The sequence below is a fragment of the Myxine glutinosa genome, chromosome 3 (genome assembly GCF_964187855.1).
Source record: "Myxine glutinosa chromosome 3, kmMyxGlut1.1, whole genome shotgun sequence".
Lineage (NCBI taxonomy): Eukaryota > Metazoa > Chordata > Myxini > Myxiniformes > Myxinidae > Myxine > Myxine glutinosa.
This window is the reverse complement of record NC_136263.1, coordinates 19439148-19456851: the sequence shown is the minus strand read 5'-3', so window position 1 is coordinate 19456851 and position 17704 is coordinate 19439148. Positions and strand designations below refer to the sequence as shown.

General features: G+C 47.0%; 1 protein-coding gene across 2 annotated transcripts in view; it reads right to left on the bottom strand.

The window, feature by feature from the left end:
- Positions 1-17704, bottom strand: part of LOC137424268 (ARF GTPase-activating protein GIT1) — a 117656-nt gene that overhangs the window by 14332 nt on the left and 85620 nt on the right. For both annotated transcript variants that reach the window (XM_078773734.1, XM_078773735.1), the window contains 3 exons: positions 17025-17068; positions 1146-1328; positions 919-982 (listed from right to left, as the gene is read on the bottom strand). In XM_078773734.1, the coding sequence (XP_078629860.1) occupies positions 919-982; positions 1146-1328; positions 17025-17068 (291 nt within the window). The remainder of the gene's footprint in view (positions 1-918; positions 983-1145; positions 1329-17024; positions 17069-17704) is intronic.

The following is a 17704-nucleotide window of genomic DNA, read 5'->3' as shown; positions in this document are numbered from 1 at the left end:
GGGCACAGCGCCACCAACTGTCCTGGTGTCCACCAACCACCTGAAGTCAATCAGATGAAAATTGAGTATTTTAGAAATTTGAAATTGTTGTTGACCTTTGACCTATGGTGATCTTAAAACTAGTTGGTGGTTGAATTCAGTTTTCTGATATGTAAATCCCATTCAATTTCCAAATCAACCGGATGAAAATTGAGGATTTTTGAAATTTGAAATAGTTGTTGACCTTTGGTCTATGTTGACCTTAAAAATAGTTGGTGGCTGAATTCAGTTAGCTGATATGTAAATGTCATTCAAATTCCAAGTGAATCGGATGAAAATTGAGGATTTTAGAAATTTGAAAAAAGTGGTTGACCTTTGGCCTTTGTTGACCTTTTGGCCTATGCTGATCTCAAAAATAGTTGGTGGTTGAAATCAGTTTGTCGACATGTAAATCCTATACAAATTTCAAGTGAATCGGATGAAAATGGAGGATTTTAGAAATTTGAAATTGTTGTTGACCTTTGCCCGATGCTGATCTCAAAAATAGTTGGTTGTTGATTTCAGTTAGCCGATATGTATATCCTATTCAAATTTCAAGTCAATCGGATGAAAATTGAGGATTTTAGGAATTCGAAAAAGTGGTTGACCTTTGGCCTATGTTGACCATTTGATCTTTTGACCCCAAAAATATATAGGATTTTGTCGGACCACGAACTCTACAATTTGTTGAAGTTTCGTGAAGATCGGTTTAAAATTGTGACCTGTAGGCAAGTATAAGTGAGCGGACAGTCAAACACACAAACACAAACACAAACACACAAATCCTAACAAACAGACGGACTCAAATGCAATACCCTCTCCTCAGGTGACGGTAACAAGGGTTCACGAGAACACAACAGACACAGAAAGAGAAGAGGAAGTGAGTACCGAGTACTTTACCTTGGTGAAGAGCGAAGCCATTTCAGAAACAGCGACGTGTATTTTTGTCGAGCAAGGAACAAAGCTGTGGAGCAGATTTTGAAAGATAATTTTTTTTTTTTTTACAGACCAATGCAAATTCACAAACGGAATCCTGTGAAAAGTTGGATTTCAAAAACAACAACAATTCACAACAATTTGGAAAAGGGAACCCTTTGCTACACCAGAGTTACTCTCGCACCTCCTACCTGTCATGTTGACCATCTTGGGCCGCCCTCAGCAATTCCTGGATGTTCTTCGTGATCTGCTCCGTCTTGCGGATGACATCCTGACCGCTCGGAAGCTGACTGCTCGACTCGATCTCTCCTTCACCCTCCCCAACATGGCCCATGATTCTCATCCCTTCCCCTCCAATACCTAATCCGGATGAGCTGCATACGGTGGAATAGTGGTGTAAATTACAGGGTTATTACAAATAAAAGCCAAAATCATGTTTGAGGAATAAGAATGTCACAAGTATATACAAAGCACCCGAGACGGTAAGTGGGTGTTGGCCCATTAATGCCATTGCTCTCATAAAGAACTCACAAATCTTATTATAATAGAGCAAACGTATATACAGTCACGTGAAAAAGTAAGTACACCCCATGTAAAGTTTTGACTTTTTCAACATATTTCAACATACAGCTATTTGATCTTAATTTCAACAATATTGAGAGATAAAGGTGATATAATATAACAAATATCATGAAACATTTACATTTTGTAGTCCATTGTATAATTTAAATACACATAAATGCAAATTTCGCATGTGGAAAAAGTAAGTACACCCTTGGCTCTAATAGGTGGTATTTCCCCCTTTGGCAGAAACAACCTCAAGTAGGCATTTCTTATAACTGTCTACCAGTCTCTGACATCGACTGGGAGAAATTTTTGCCCTCTCCTCTATGCAGAATTCTTTCAGCTGTGCGATGTTTGAGGGGTTTCTTGCATGCACATTGCACAGCTCGTTTCAAATCCCCCCACAACATCTCGATGGTATTTAGATCCGGGCTTTGACTTGGCCATTCCAGAACCCTCCATTTATTTCTTTTCAGCCATTCCTTGGTGGATTTACTGGTATGTTTAGGGTAATTGCCATGTTGCAATGTCCACCTTCTGTTGAGCTTCAACTCTCCGACAGATGGCCTCACATTATCCTCAAGCACCCTCTGGTACAATGAAGAAATCATCGTGGATTATATGATGGTGAGCTGCCCAGGCCCTAATGCAGCAAAGCTGCCCCAAACCATAATATTTCCACCACCATGCTTTACAGTTGGTATCAGGTTCTTGTGGTCAAATGCTGTCTTTGGTTTTTGCCAAACATGTCTTCTGGTACCGTGGCCAAATTAGCTCTACCTTTGACTCATCTGTCCAGAGCACATTGTTCCAGAAGTGCTGGTCTTTGCCTCGGTGTTCATTGGCAAACTTTAGTCTTGCCCTGATGTTCTTTCTGGACAGCAAAGGTTTCCTCCTGGCACACCTCCCATGTGGATCAAATTTGTGCAGCCTCTTTCTCATGGTAGACTCGTGCACTTTGACATCAACAGTGGCAAGAGCTACCTGTAGGTCCCGTGATGACATTCTGGGGTTCTTCGAGACTTCTTTCAGCATCTTGCGGTGTGCTCTCGGGCTGAACTTGCTGGGGCGGCCTGGCCTGAACAAGTTGGCAGTTGTTTGGAAGCTTCTCCACTTGTAGATGATCTTCCGGAAGTCGATGATTGATTTCAAATTGCTTGGAGATCTTTTTAAATCCCTTTCCAGACTCGTAGGCATCTATAACCTTCTTTCTGAAGGCCTCAGAGAGCTCTTTTGATCTAGGCATGGTGACGCCACACACTTCAACAACAAAGAGCAAACCAAACTAAATGTCTGAGGTTTAAATAAGACAGGTTCCTCCAAGATCCTCTCTAACGATGTTCTACTCATTTGCACCTGTGCTGGTGCACCTGTTTCTAATTTTAGGTGTTTGAAGTAGTGCTAAATGTAGGGGTGTACTTACTTTTTCCACATGCGAAATTTGCATTTATGTTTATTTAAATTATACAATGGACTACAAAATGTAAATGTTTCATGATATTTGTTACATTGTATCACCTTTATCTATCAATAATGTTGAAATGAAGATCAAATAGCTGTATGTTGAAAGATGTTGAAAAAGTCAAAACTTTACATGGGGTGTACTTACTTTTTCACGTGACTGTAGTTATGTTTGTTTATATGCGACCAACACGTCTTCTTCTTCTTCAAATAAAATTAACACCCAAAACACCCCCAAAGACCCAAAACACACTCCAAAGACCCAAAACACAGTCCAAAGACCCAAAACACAGTCCAAAGACCCAAAACACACTCCAAAGACCCAAAACACACTCCAAAGACCCAAAACACACTCCAAAGACCCAAAACACACTCCAAAGACCCAAAACACACTCCAAAGACCCAAAACACACTCCAAAAGACCCAAAACACACTTTCTGGTGTTTGTTCCCCCTCCATCCCCTCCCCCACCTCAAACGGCTACACGGCTGACTCCGCACGTGAAAAAGCTGAATGCCTCAACTCTGTGTTTGCCTCTAAATCTTGTGTCCCAAACCCATCCCTCTCTGTACCCACCGTACCCAGTCGTACCCAGCTGCTCCTGGACTCTGTGTCCTTTCCTCCTGACAAGGTGGAAAGTTTCTGTCAACCCTCGACTCTCATTCTGCAACTGGACCTGACAGCATCAGCCCACGGGTTCTAAAATCCTGTTCTTCCGCTCTTTCACTCCCTCTCTCTATTCTCTTCACCCTCTCTTTTGCTCAAGGTCATCTGCCATCTGCTTGGAAATCAGCCAACATCACCGCATTGCACAAAAAAGGTGCAAAAACAGATCCTAGCAACTACAGACCAATCAGCCTTCTCCCAATTATCAGCAAAGTCATGGAATCCATCATTGCCTCGGATATGAAATCTTTCCTCTTCTCCAATGGCTTGATCTCTGATCATCAATTTGGTTTCAGACCTGGTCATTCTACTCTGGACATGCTGCTTCTGCTTTCTCAACAATGGATGGAGGTCCTCAATGCCAAACAGGAAATTAGAGCTCTCTCCCTTGACATATCACGTGCCTTCGATACGGTCTGGCACCCCGCTCTGCTCACCAAACTCTCCTCCTTTGGTATCCATGGAAATCTCCACGCATGGCAGGCGGACTTCCTCTCTAGTCGTAGTCAACGTCTGGCCCTGAATGGGTTTCTCTCATCTCCTCTTCCTGTTCAGGCTGGAGTTCCCCAAGGCAGTGTTCTGGGCCCTGTGATTTTTCTGGTCTTCATCAATGATCTCTCTGACTCTTGAAAATCCTCTATCTCTTTGCTGATGACTCTACTCTCTGTTGCTCCATTCCTCATCCCTCAGATCGACAGTCTGCAGCCTCCTCACTCTCTGCAGACATGGACAAAATCACAGACTGGGCAAACAAGTGGAACATGTCTTTCAATCCTGACAAATCTCACACACTTACTGTGTCTCTCCGAAAAGACCGACTGGACAACCCTCCCATCCACTTTCTGAATAATCCTCTCCAAGAAGTTCTGTCACTCAAGCTTTGGGTCTCACTATCTGCCATGATCTTTCCTGGGAAAACCACATTTCAAATCTGGCCTCCAAAGCCAGTCGCCGACTAGGCATCCTCCGTCGTGCGAAGTCCTTCCTTGGCACACCTGAGCTCCTCACCACATACAAGGCTTTCATCCGCAACTCAATGGAATACTGCTCTCCCCTCTGGGCTGGTGCTCCTGCCTCTCACCTAGCTCGTCTTCACGCTGTTGAAACCAAAGCGTTCAGAATCATTGGAATCTCCCGCGATGAAGCTAACTCCAAGGGTCTTTCACTCACTCACTGCAGGCAGGTTGGTGGTCTTTCCATCTTCTACCGACTCCTCTCCGGCCGTGCCCTCCCCCCCCCCCCCCCCCAGCTCTCTCTGGGCTCTGTCCCCCAAATATTCCTACAGGTCGGACAAGATCTGCCTGCAACCCTCTTATGGTTAAACTGCCAAAATCAAGACTCTCTGCTCACCTTCACTCCTCTTTTCTCCCACCTCTGGAACAAGCTCCCTCACTCACTTCAATCCCACTCCTCCCTCCAGGTCTTTACAACAGCTGTTCATCACCATCTCTTATCTTCCCCCATCCAAAACCTTGATCTTTTCTACCCCCGCTAATTTCACCCCAAATCCACTTTTTTGAAATACCAACTTCTTTCCTGGAAGTCCTTGGTGTCCTTGTGGTTTATACTTCTCCCACCCCACCCCCCCCCCACCCCATTCCCACGCCTCCTCCCCCCCAAGCCCTCTCCCTCCCACACATCTCCCGATGTCCCTGCTCTCAAATGTTGTGTTTGTGTGCTTCCCCTTCTCTCCCCATCTTGTCTACCGCTCCCTCTTTTTATATATTTTGTTTGTCTGTTTGGTTTGGTTGTGTGATAAATGTCATTGATAAAAAATGCTCTTTCACGAGCCTCGATTCTGTATACAAAAAAAGAAAGACCCAAAACACACTCCAAAGACCCATAACACACTCCAAAGTGGATGGATGGATGGAGATGGATGGAGGTGGATGATGATGGATTGATGAAGGTGAGCAGAGAGTCTTGATTTTGGCAGTTTAACCAAAAGAGGGTTGCAGGCAGATCTTGTGCGACCTGTAGGAATATTTGCAGGACAGAGCCCAGAGAGAGCTGGGGGGGGCAAGGCCAGAGAGGAGTCGGTAGAAGACGGAAAGACCACCAACCTGCCTGCGGTGAGTGAGTGAGAGGCCCTTGGAGTTAGCTTCATCGCGGGAGATTCCAATGATTCTCTCAATTCTCTCTCAATTGAGATCTCGCGAGATCACGGCGAGGTCACGTCTTTTCGAAGCTGTTCCATGCGCTCACGCTTTCGAAGCTAAGTGATCTTTCACATTTGTGTTTTTGTCGTATCTTTATCTTTCTTTCGGTGCATGTACGTATTGGGGTGACTTTAATAGGTTTCTCGGTGTTGGTTTTTCATACCTGTGTACAGAATCGTCGGTTTTTTCGTATCGTGTATTCTGAGGCCTAGTAGTACTAGTAGGCTACCGTGTCCTCAGACCTTGGCTTGAGGCTTTTTTTTTTGTCTCAGCGGTTCTTTGATCGCGCTGCAACTACTTTCGGTGTCTGTTTTTCACGGTCTTTTCACCCATACTCCCTTGTTTTAAAATCTAAAAAAAAACCCAAATTTTTTTTTCCTTCCCTGTTCTTATCCGCTTGTGCGTTCTTATTTGTTCTTTCATTCTTCGTTCTTTTGCTCTTTCGTTCTTCGTTATTTGTTCTTTCGTTCTTCGACTACGTTGTTCGAGATCACGTGATCAAGTTGTTAATACATGTTTCATCTGTCCCCTGAAGAACTTTATTATTATGTCATATTCTATAACACTTTTTTTCTACTTCTTCTATAAAAGGATGCTTTCGACTTGCTCACCAATTCTATTCATTCAAAAAAAAAATTCCATCTCTTACAGTGCATCTTTCATTCATTCCCTAAACTCTCCAGAACTCCACCCATCCTTCAGCGTCCTAAAACGTATTTTTGACTCGAATGTCTCAAGAAACTCATTTTGCAATAAATGTTCGTTTCCCATTAATCGTACACTTTTCAAAATCCAATCACACCCCTCCCCTCCAAATCTTCCCCATCACCCATCTCTGTCAAATCTTCCCCCTTGCCCCTCCCCCCCAAATCTTCCCAAACACCCATCCCTTTCAAATCTCCCCCCCTGCCCCTTCCCTCCTAAACTCCCCCCACACCCCTCCCCTCCGAGACTCTCCCTCACTCCTCCCCTCCGAGACTCCCCTCTCACCCCTCCTCCTCAAAGCGTCCTCCCCGCTTCTTCCCCCTTCCAACTTTCACCTTCATCTTCCTCAACCTTCTGCCTCACTCTTCCCCCTCCTCAAATAACACCTCACTGCACCTCACCCAAACACCATCAAACCTTTTGTCCGCCCCATTCTTCCCTTTCTCCAAGCTATTCTGTAATCTCTGACACACCTGCAACAGCTCTCCCTACCTCTTCCTCCTCTTCCACATCCTGCCCTACCGCTCCCCCCCCGTTCTGTATCCGATGCTCCCCCTTCCTCTTCCTTAACAGTATGGACCTCAAACATCCGGGGCCTTCGCTCAAACTTAACTGATCTCTCCATACAGTTTGCTTCTGAAAAACCAGACGTGATCTGCTTAACAGAAACCTTCCTCCTTCATGATGTCTCTGATTCCTTGGTATCTCTCCCAGGTTACTCCCTCCTCCGGTATGATAGACCTGAGCCTCGTCCTGGAGGTGGGGTTGCTATCTTTATAAAAAACTCTCTTCCTCACTCGCCCTGCACTGCCCTCTCTCCACCTCACCCCCAGGAATACCTTTGGCTACGGCTTCCCCTTCGCTCCCACCTTTTGTTCATATTCGTGTTGTACCGTCCACCAAACAGTGATGACTCCATCTACATCTCGCTGTCTGATAATATGGACCAACTTCTATCTACCCATCCCAACTCTCTCTTCCTCATATGTGGTGATTTCAACTGTCACCATGCCAGTTGGCTGGGTGTGGGTACCTCTCTCACCAGCCATGGCTCTTCAGCAAAGGACTTCTGTGACTCACTGGGACTGACACAATCTGTCAATTTCCCAACCTTCCCACAATTTCCCAACTTTTCCCAAAATTTTCCCAATCTCAGTCAACGGAGAATCTTCTCTTCTGGACTTGGTTATGACTAACTTCCCTGAAAATGTTTGCTGCTCTTCTTCTGCTCCAATCGGCTCTTCTGATCATGTGCTTGTTAAAGTGGACATCTCTCTGACCATTTTCAGAGAGCCTCCTCAGCGTCGACGCGTCTGGCATTTCACTCAGGCCAACTGGCACGGTCTTCAAGCAGCCATCAATCATCTGGACTGGTCTCCCATCTCGACTGCCTCTGACATCAACTCATCCTGGGAATTCTTCCAAAGTAAATTGCTCTCTCTCATGCACAGATTTATCCCTTCTCGTCTTCAGTTGTCATACCCTTCCTCCCGTCCATGGTACACGGAATCTTGTGGTGAGGCTATTGCCCAGAAACAACTTGCTTTCGTCTCCTGGAAAGCAAATCCAACGGAAGGAAATCTCATTTCCTTTCACAAAGCCCGAAACAAGTGTGTGTCCACCCTCAGGAGAGCCAGGAAACAATATCTCTCCGTCCTCAGGACCGAACTCTCTTATCTGTCTCCCTCTTCCAAATCCTGGTGGCGTCTGGTAAAATCTGTTTCTGGTGTTTGTTCCACCTCCATCCCCTCCCTCACCTTAAATGGCCACACGGCTGACTCCGCACGTGAAAAAGCTGAATGCCTCAACTCTGTGTTTGCCTCTAAATCTTGTGTCCCAAACCCATCCCTCTCTGTACCCACCGTACCCAGTCGTACCCCGCTGCTCCTGGACTCTGTGTCCTTTCCTCCTGACAAGGTGGAAAAGTTTCTGTCAACCCTCGACTCTGATTCTGCAACTGGACCTGACGGCATCAGCCCACGGGTCCTAAAATCATGTTCTTCCGCTCTTTCACTCCCTCTCTCTGTTCTCTTCACCCTCTCTTTTGCTCAAGGTCATCTTCCATCTGCTTGGAAATCTGCCAACATCACCGCTTTGCACAAAAAAGGTGCAAAAACAGATCCCAGCAACTACAGACCAATCAGCCTTCTCCCAATTATCAGCAAAATCATGGAATCCATCATTGCTTCAGGTATGAAATCTTTCCTCTTCTCCAATGGCTTGATCTCTGATCATCAATTTGGTTTCAGACCTGGACACTCCACTCTGGACATGCTGCTTCTGCTTTCTCAACAATGTATGGAGGTCCTCAATGCCAAACAGGAAATTAGAGCAGTCTCCCTTGACATATCACGTGCCTTCGATACGGTCTGGCACCCCGCTCTGCTCACCAAACTCTCCTCTTTTGGTATCCATGGAAATGTCCACGCATGGCTGGCGGACTTCCTCTCCAGGCGTAGTCAACGTGTGGCCCTGAATGGGTTTCTCTCATCTCCTCTTCCTGTTCAGGCTGGAGTTCCCCAAGGCAGAGTTCTGGGCCCTGTGCTTTTTCTGGTCTTCATCAATGATCTCTCTGACTCTCTTGAAAATCCTCTCTATCTCTTTGCTGACGACTCAACTCTCTGTCGCTCCATTCTTCATCCCTCAGATCGGCAGTCTGCAGCCTCCTCACTCTCTGCAGACCTTGACAAAATCACAGACTGGGCAAACAAGTGGAACATGTCTTTCAATCCTGACAAATCTCACACTCTTACGATGTCTCTCCGAAAAGACCGACTGGACAACCCTCCCATCCACTTCCTGAATAATCCTCTCCAAGAAGTTCTGTCACTCAAGCTTTTGGGTCTCACTATCTGCCATGATCTTTTCTGGAAAAAACACATTTCAAATCTGGCCTCCAAAGCCAGTCGCCGACTGGGCATCCTCCGTCGTGCGAAGTCCTTCCTTGGCACACCTGAGCTCCTCACCACATACAAGGCTTTCATCCGCAGCTCAATGGAATTCTGGTGCTCCTGCCTCACACCTAGCTTGCCTTCGCGCTGTTGAAACCAAAGCGTTCAGAATCATTGGAATCTCCCGCGATGAAGCTAACTCCAAGGGCCTCTCACTCACTCACCGCAGGCAGGTTGGTGGTCTTTCCGTCTTCTACCGACTCCTCTCTGGCCTTGCCCCCCCAGCTCTCTCTGGGCTCTGTCCTGCAAATATTCCTACAGGTCGCACAAGATCTGCCTGCAACCCTCTTTTGGTTAAACTGCCAAAATCAAGACTCTCTGCTCACCTTCACTCCTTCATTCCTCTTTTCTCCCGCCTCTGGAACAAACTCCCTCACTCTCTTCAATCCCACTCCACCCTCCAAGTCTTTAAAACAGCTGTTCACCACCATCTCTTATCTTCCCCCATCCAAAACCTTGATCTTTTCTACCCCCGCTAATTTCACCCCAATTCCACTTTTTGAAATACCAACTTCTGTCCTGGAAGTCCTTGGTGTCCTTGTGCTTTATACTTCCCCCTCCCCCCCCCCCCCCTTCCCATGCCTCCTCCCCCCCGGGCCCTCTCCCTTCCACACATCTCCCTGCTCTCGGATGTTGTGTTTGTGTGCTTCCCCTTTTCTCCCCATCTTGTCTTCCGCTCCCTCTTTTTGTGTATTTTGTTTGTCTGGTCGATTTGTTTGTGAAGTAAATGTTAGCTCTTTCACAAGCCTCGATTCAGTATACAACAAAAAAAAAAAAAAAAAAAAATCCTCCTCACCTCCCCTCCCCGGGAGCCCCCATGATTCAAAATCAAAAAATCCAAACACACTCCAAAGACCCAACACATACTCCAAAGACCCCAAAACACCCCGAAGACCCCAAAACACCCCGAAGACCCCAAAACACCCCGAAGACCCCAAAACACCCCGAAGACCCCAAAACACCCCGAAGACCCCAAAACACCCCGAAGACCCCAAAACACCCCGAAGACCCCAAAACACCCCGAAGACCCCAAAACACCCCGAAGACCCCAAAACACCCCGAAGACCCCAAAACACCCCGAAGACCCCAAAACACCCCGAAGACCCCAAAACACCCCGAAGACCCCAAAACACCCCGAAGACCCCAAAACACCCCGAAGACCCCAAAACACCCCGAAGACCCCAAAACACCCCGAAGACCCCAAAACACCCCGAAGACCCCAAAACACCCCGAAGACCCCAAAACACCCCGAAGACCCCAAAACACCCCGAAGACCCCAAAACACCCCGAAGACCCCAAAACACCCCGAAGACCCCAAAACACCCCGAAGACCCCAAAACACCCCGAAGACCCCAAAACACCCCGAAGACCCCAAAACACCCCGAAGACCCCAAAACACCCCGAAGACCCCAAAACACCCCGAAGACCCCAAAACACCCCGAAGACCCCAAAACACCCCGAAGACCCCAAAACACCCCGAAGACCCCAAAACACCCCGAAGACCCCAAAACACCCCGAAGACCCCAAAACACCCCGAAGACCCCAAAACACCCCGAAGACCCCAAAACACCCCGAAGACCCCAAAACACCCCGAAGACCCCAAAACACCCAGAAGACCCCAAAACACCCAGAAGACCCCAAAACACCCAGAAGACCCCAAAACACCCAGAAGACCCCAAAACACCCAGAAGACCCCAAAACACCCAGAAGACCCCAAAACACCCCGAAGACCCCAAAACACCCCGAAGACCCCAAAACACCCCGAAGACCCAAAACATCCCGAAGACCCAAAACACCCCGAAGACCCAAAACACCCCAAAGACCCAAAAGACACCAAAATGGTCAAAGATGCCTATCCCTCTGAAACGATGTGTGGTGAGGCACACAGAGCACGCTGAGTCACGCTAATCTTATTTCATCTCAAAGCAAGGAATTTATCCAAAAATCCAGCCCACAACACAGACATTTAACAAGATACCACAAGATCTTTCACATTGACGACCTATTTGCATACTGGATGGTTAGCATTTTATATCACAATGCAAAGATAGAGTGGGGAAGGGAGGGGTATTTAAAATATGCATCATGTTCCGAAATTGTCACTTGTTGCCAAAGGGGGTTTCTATGGTCGTGAGGCCGTGAAATGGTGGAAGTATTTGTTTCACCTGCAAATGTGAACAGCTGTTTCTAACCCCGTTAAACCCCTCTCCTACCCCAAGCCCATCTCTCTTCCAAATATCCAGTTTTTGCTTTCTGAGAGTTTCCTTGTGTATCCATCTATCTTGTCCACTTCGTGCATCGCCCCATACTCCCCTCCCCCCCCCACCCCATACCAATTTTTGGTCGAAGTCTCCCTCTATTTTATCACTCAACCCCCAGAGATGTGACGTGCAGGCCTACCAGCGTGTGGATATGCCTTGGCGTCCCATCAGCCAGGTCCCAGCTCTGGGTTAAATAGCACTCACTACTTTGCAAGTCAGGCTCTGGTAAGTCCAAGGCTAAGGGAGCCTAACCCCTCCAGAAAAGTTATGGTGGAGGGGAGCCCCATTAGGCAGATGGTGATCCCTTTAAGCAAGCACCTTCCGGCAGCTCCTACAACCAGACAGGCTCCAGACATATGGACTTCTGCCTTTCCTCTGTATTCAGCCTGTGAGGTCGAGAGAGGGGCTCAGGTACTGGGCAAATCTGAGCCCCTGAAACATGCCCAGGCTATGCAGTCACATACACAAAAACATACATACCACATAAAAATTCAACACACCAGTACAAACCCAAAATCAAATGGAGAGGACATTTCATCCACACTTTGGTCAGTGAAGGAACCAACATGGGTGGTAGCAGCTAACAGGTTATAAGTGCACATCGGATTTTTATGTGAAAAAATAAAAAATATTTTTTCACATAAAACCGCTTTTTTGCGCGCAAAATTTTTTTTTGCTATTTTCGGAGAAAAACAAATATTTCGCCCTTTTTCGGGAAAAATAAAATAAAATGCCCTTTTTGGTCGAAAATGTCTGGCAATGCTAAAAAAGATTAGGGAATTTTTCGAAATTTTTAACTGCGATCGAAATGTTTAACTGCGATCGAAATTTTTAACTGCGATCGATCTCAAAAACAAAACGTTGCGTCCACTTGCGTGCGTTGCGTCCCCAGCGTGTACAGCAGTGAGGCGGTGTACTACAGTGAGAGAGTGTACACAAAGTGTGAACAAGTCTCCTATCAAGATGAGTGCTGCTCTTCGTGACAAGTGGCTGAAGGAATTCAACGCTGGCGGCGATGGGGCCACCTTCAAGTACGTGTCGAGTGACACGGCTTTCTGTCGAGCTTGTGAAAAGACTTTCCGGGCGAAGCAGAAGTCTGAGCTGGCCCAACATGTCCGAGGAGACCGCCACAAGAACAACTTGGCCTTGAAGAATAAGAGGACGGTCACGCAAGCCACCATGGAGGACTTTGGTGGCGGAAAGAGGCACAAGTGCGACGTCGTGGCTCAGGAGCTGTGCCAGGCCATGCTGGCCGCTGGCATCCCACGGTCGAAATTGGAAAACCCTGCCCTCCGGTTGTTCCTGGAGAAGCACATCACTCTCCAGATCCCTGATGAAAGCTGGATTCGAAAGCACTACCTCGACAAGTGCTACGACGAGGCCTTGGCGGGGTTCCGTGCCGACCTCGGACAGCAGCCCATCTGGCTGTCCGTCGACGAGACGACCGATTCGGCAGGTCGATATGTGGCCAACATCATCGCGAGACGCTTGTCCAAGGAGGGGTACTTTCGTCCCCACCTCGTCCAGTGCATGTTTCTGGAGAAGACCAACTCTGGGGAGATCGTGCGCGCAGTCAACGACACGCTGCACTATCTTTGGCCTGATTTCAAGCCGGAGTGCCTCAAGGTCCTCGTCAGCGACGCCGCGGCCTATATGATCAAGGCCGGCCATGCCCTGAAGGAACTCTTCCCGGACTTGTTGCATGTGACTTGCGTTGCCCACGCGCTCCACCGTGTCTGCGAGACAGTCCGAGAAATGTTCAAGGACGTCAACGACCTGATTGCCACGACGAAGAAGATGTTCGTCAAAGCCCCGTCGCATGTTGTCCTTTGGAAGGAGCAGCAGCCCAATCTTTATCTCCCCCCCCGGAGCCCATTCTGACTCGGTGGGGGACGTGGATCGACGCCGCGGTGTTTTACGCCGAGCACTTCGAGGCCGTCAAGGACATTGTGGACCAGCTGAACGATGACGACGCGATGGCAATCCGGAGTGCCAAGGACCTGTTCGGAAAGGCGGACATCAAGCTCAGTTTGGTCTTCTTAAATGCCCACGTGTTGTTCATCCCGAAGATCCTTAAGCAGCTGGAGGAGGCCGGCATGGAGCTGGCCAAGGCCTTCCAGCTCCTTGATCAGGCCAAGGAGCTCGAAAAGATCCGAGGCTGCCGTAAGGAGATCCTGCTCACCAAGTTCAAGGCGGTGCTGCAGCGCAATCCCGACATTGGTGTGCTGAGGACAGTGGCTTTGATCCTGGATGGAGATCAGCACGGATCTGAGGTTGGTGTGCCGGCTGGAGTCAAGCTTGCCGACATCCCCCTCTTGAGGTACTGCCCCATCGTCAGCGTCGACGTGGAAAGGTCCTTCTCCGTCTACAGAAACGTCCTCACCGACCACCGCCACCGCCTCACCAAGGAGAACATTACCAAGATAATGATTTCAAACACCTACTTTAACTGTTCCTAAAAGGGTCTTGTCAATTTCTTCTAGTCCTCTACTTATCAAACAATGCGGTTGCAATAAAGGTACCTGAACGTCATTTTGTACCTGTTTACTAGCCCAGAGTGCTTAATGTTGTGCAGGAAAAAGCATACCATTTTTTGTTCTTTTTTTGACTGATTTCTGAAAAACTTGGTAATAATAAAAAATGAATAAAACGGGGGAAAAAAATATTTCGGGATTTTTTCACATAAAAAAAAAAAAAATCCGCTTTTCAAAACATAAAAGGCCTATTTTCTTAACATAAAAATCCGTAGTCTAGTTATAAGTGTAGCTGGATTGGCAGAGAGCAAAGGTGCCATGGGTTACTGCCGACGGTGGGAAGGACCATCGCCTCCTATTAGTCAGTCTCACCGCCCGCCTCAAGCTGGGCAGCCCCCAGCCAGTAAGGTACTGCCCCGCTAACGTCTACCTTCTCCTCTGGGTGCGTGGGGTTTAGGGATCTTTATCCTGACAAGCAGACGGGTAAGAGTGTACCCAACAAAGAAATAAAGAATATTATCTGGCTTGGTAGCTAGAACGTTAAGACTGTGTCCTGACATGAATAAAGAAGACTTACTTACAACATCAAATGTATGCAAGACAGCAATGATTGATCGTGAGCTTCACAAGCTTAACATTGACGTTGCTGCTCTTCAGGGGACAAGATTGGCTGACACCGGACCTATTACTGGCATGGCAGGAGTGCAGAAGATCACCGTCAGCATAGTGAAGGCTATGCGGCCAGTAACAGAATGATGCAGTCAATTGAGACACCTATGGCGACATCTGAACGTCTGATGTCTCTACGCCTTTCATCAAATAAAGGCTTCATCACTATCATCTGTGCTTATGCCCCAACTCTACATGCCAATACTGAAGACAAAGATTACTTATATGACACAATTCATGAACTTCTCGAGCATGCCCCTCAGGGAGAAAAGCTTACATTCTAAGTGACTTCAATGCATGGGTCGGAACAGACATAGATGGACTCATGGCCAATATGCATAGGCCATCATGGTGTTGGCAAAATCAGTGAGAATGGGCAACAGGTGTGGAGCTGTGTGCTCAAATGGAGCTCTGTGGCACCAACACATTCTTTCAAGGCAAACATCAGTATGAAGTGTCCTGGTGTCACCCAAGGTCGGGCCATTGGCACCAAATTTACCTCATCATCGCCAGATGAGACCTGTCCAGCACTCTTCATACATGTTCCTACCACAGTGCAGATTGTGATACTGATCACTCCCTTGCCATCAGCAAAGTGAAAATGCAGCCCCGGAAGCTCCACACTTCCAAGCAAGGAGGCCTGCCATGCATCAACATTCCCAGCATAATAAATTAAGACAAACGCAGGCAGTTTTTGGACACACTCCAACAGTCCCTACCCACTGAAAGGCCAAACTGGCAATGTCGATGAAGCTTGGAGGTCCTTAAGATTAATCATCTACGAGAGTGCAGGAATCACATTTGGTAAAGGAAGAACTCGTAGTAAAGACTTGTTTGAAACCTTTTAAGGAGAAATGGAGGCAGCCATCGTAGCAAAGAACGCATTCCAGCAGAAATGCTGAAGTATGGAAGGCCCCACCTGCTGCCTTACCGACATGACTTCCGCCACCTCTGCTGGAGGGAAGGATCTGTTCCGCAAGACACGCGCGACGCAAGCATCATCACAATGTACAAGAAGAAAGGTGATCGGGGAGACTGCAACAATTACCGTGGCATATCACTCCTCAGTGTTACCAGGAAGGCATTTGCCAGGATCATCCTAAAGAGACTCCAGCAACTCGCTAAACGAGTGTATCCTGAGGCACAATGTGGTTTTCGAGCAGGCAGATCCACCGTGGACATGATCTTCTCCCTTGGTCAGCTTCAAAGAAGTGTAGGGAACAGAACACACCGCTCTACCTTGCTTTCGCGGATCTCACAAAAGCTTTTGACACTGTTAGCAGAATGGGTTTATACAAGGTGTGAGAACAGATTGGCTGTCCACTGAAGCTTCTCAGTCTCACCCATTCTTTTCATGACAACATGCACGGCACAATACAGTTTGATGGTTCCACTTCAGAAAGTTTCGAGATCAAAAGCGGAGTGAAGCACGCCTGCGTCCTGGCTCCAACTCTGTTTGGTATTTTCTTCTCGGTACTTCTTCCCTGCAGATATGGAAGGAATCTACCTTCACACCAGGACAGATGGCAAGCTGTATTTCCTGTCAAGATTAAGGGCATAGACAAAATGACGGCATGTACTGATCAGAGAACTTCTCTATGCAGACGACGCTGCACTTGTCACCCACACAGAAGACCAGCTTCAGAAGATAATTGTTCATCTCTCATGCATGCATGATGTTCTCTCTCACCATTAGTGTAAAGAAAACAGTGGTGATGGGACAAGGCGACACAACCCAGCCCCTGATTACACTAAACAATACTGTGCTGGAAGTAGTGAGAAAATTCAGTTATCGCGGGTATTTAGTGACGAACAACCTGTCCCTCGATAATTAACTGAACGTACGCATCAGGAAGGCAGCCACCACCTTTGGACATCCAACAAAGAGGGCGTGGAAGAACAGCAAGCTGATCCTCAGAACCAAGATGATGATCTAAAAGGCATGCATTCTTAGCACCCCACTTTATGGTTGTGAAACATGAAGAACTTAACTTATAGCTGCCAAGAACGGAGACTCAACAATTTTCATCTTCGCTGTCTACGATGCAACCTTGGCATCACGTGGAAGGCCTTTAATATTATAACCGGTCATCGATGGATGTACAAACTTGAACAGGATTTATGAGGGATGGAAAAATCATTTTGGATACTGTTTGTTACCTGTGTATTGCTAATTCAGCATCTGGTCCATCCATAGATGTGACCTGGAGAGAAGAATGACAGCAATGGTGAAAGTAAATTTTATACATCAAGCAAAGATCTAAAATAATAAAAATCTGAAGAGACTATTAGGTTAGTGTGCATTTCCTAGATGCAGAAAGCAGCACAGATAAATTCCCATTGATGATGGCAACTCATCCATTGAATGATAGTCATCGTCCATTATATCTATAAAGTTCATGAACTCAGAAAACATATTGCTTTGTCATTCAAAAAATAATCATGGCAAAAGTAAAATCGAAATGCAAGGATTAAATGTTTGAACATTATGCAAAGGTGATGTCATGTGGTTCTGTGATGAAGATTAGAGCGAGAGAACAGGACACACAAGACGGTGGTGCAAAGCTCACGAATTGGATTGGACTGTATAAGCTGCAAGCACACTTCTGGACATCACAGCCTCGGCCGCCATAGTTAAGGAAATAATCAATGGGTCCACATCACAGCCGAGGTCACCATATTTATGGAAATAATCGCCGCGTCACATCACAAAAGGATAGCACTGTCTCTCTCGCCACATTTCAAAGCTGGCCTCCAAAGCAAGATACCGAATGGTCATCCTCCTTCATGCAAAGTCCTTCCTTGGCACATCTGAGCTCCTATTCACCAACAAGGATTTC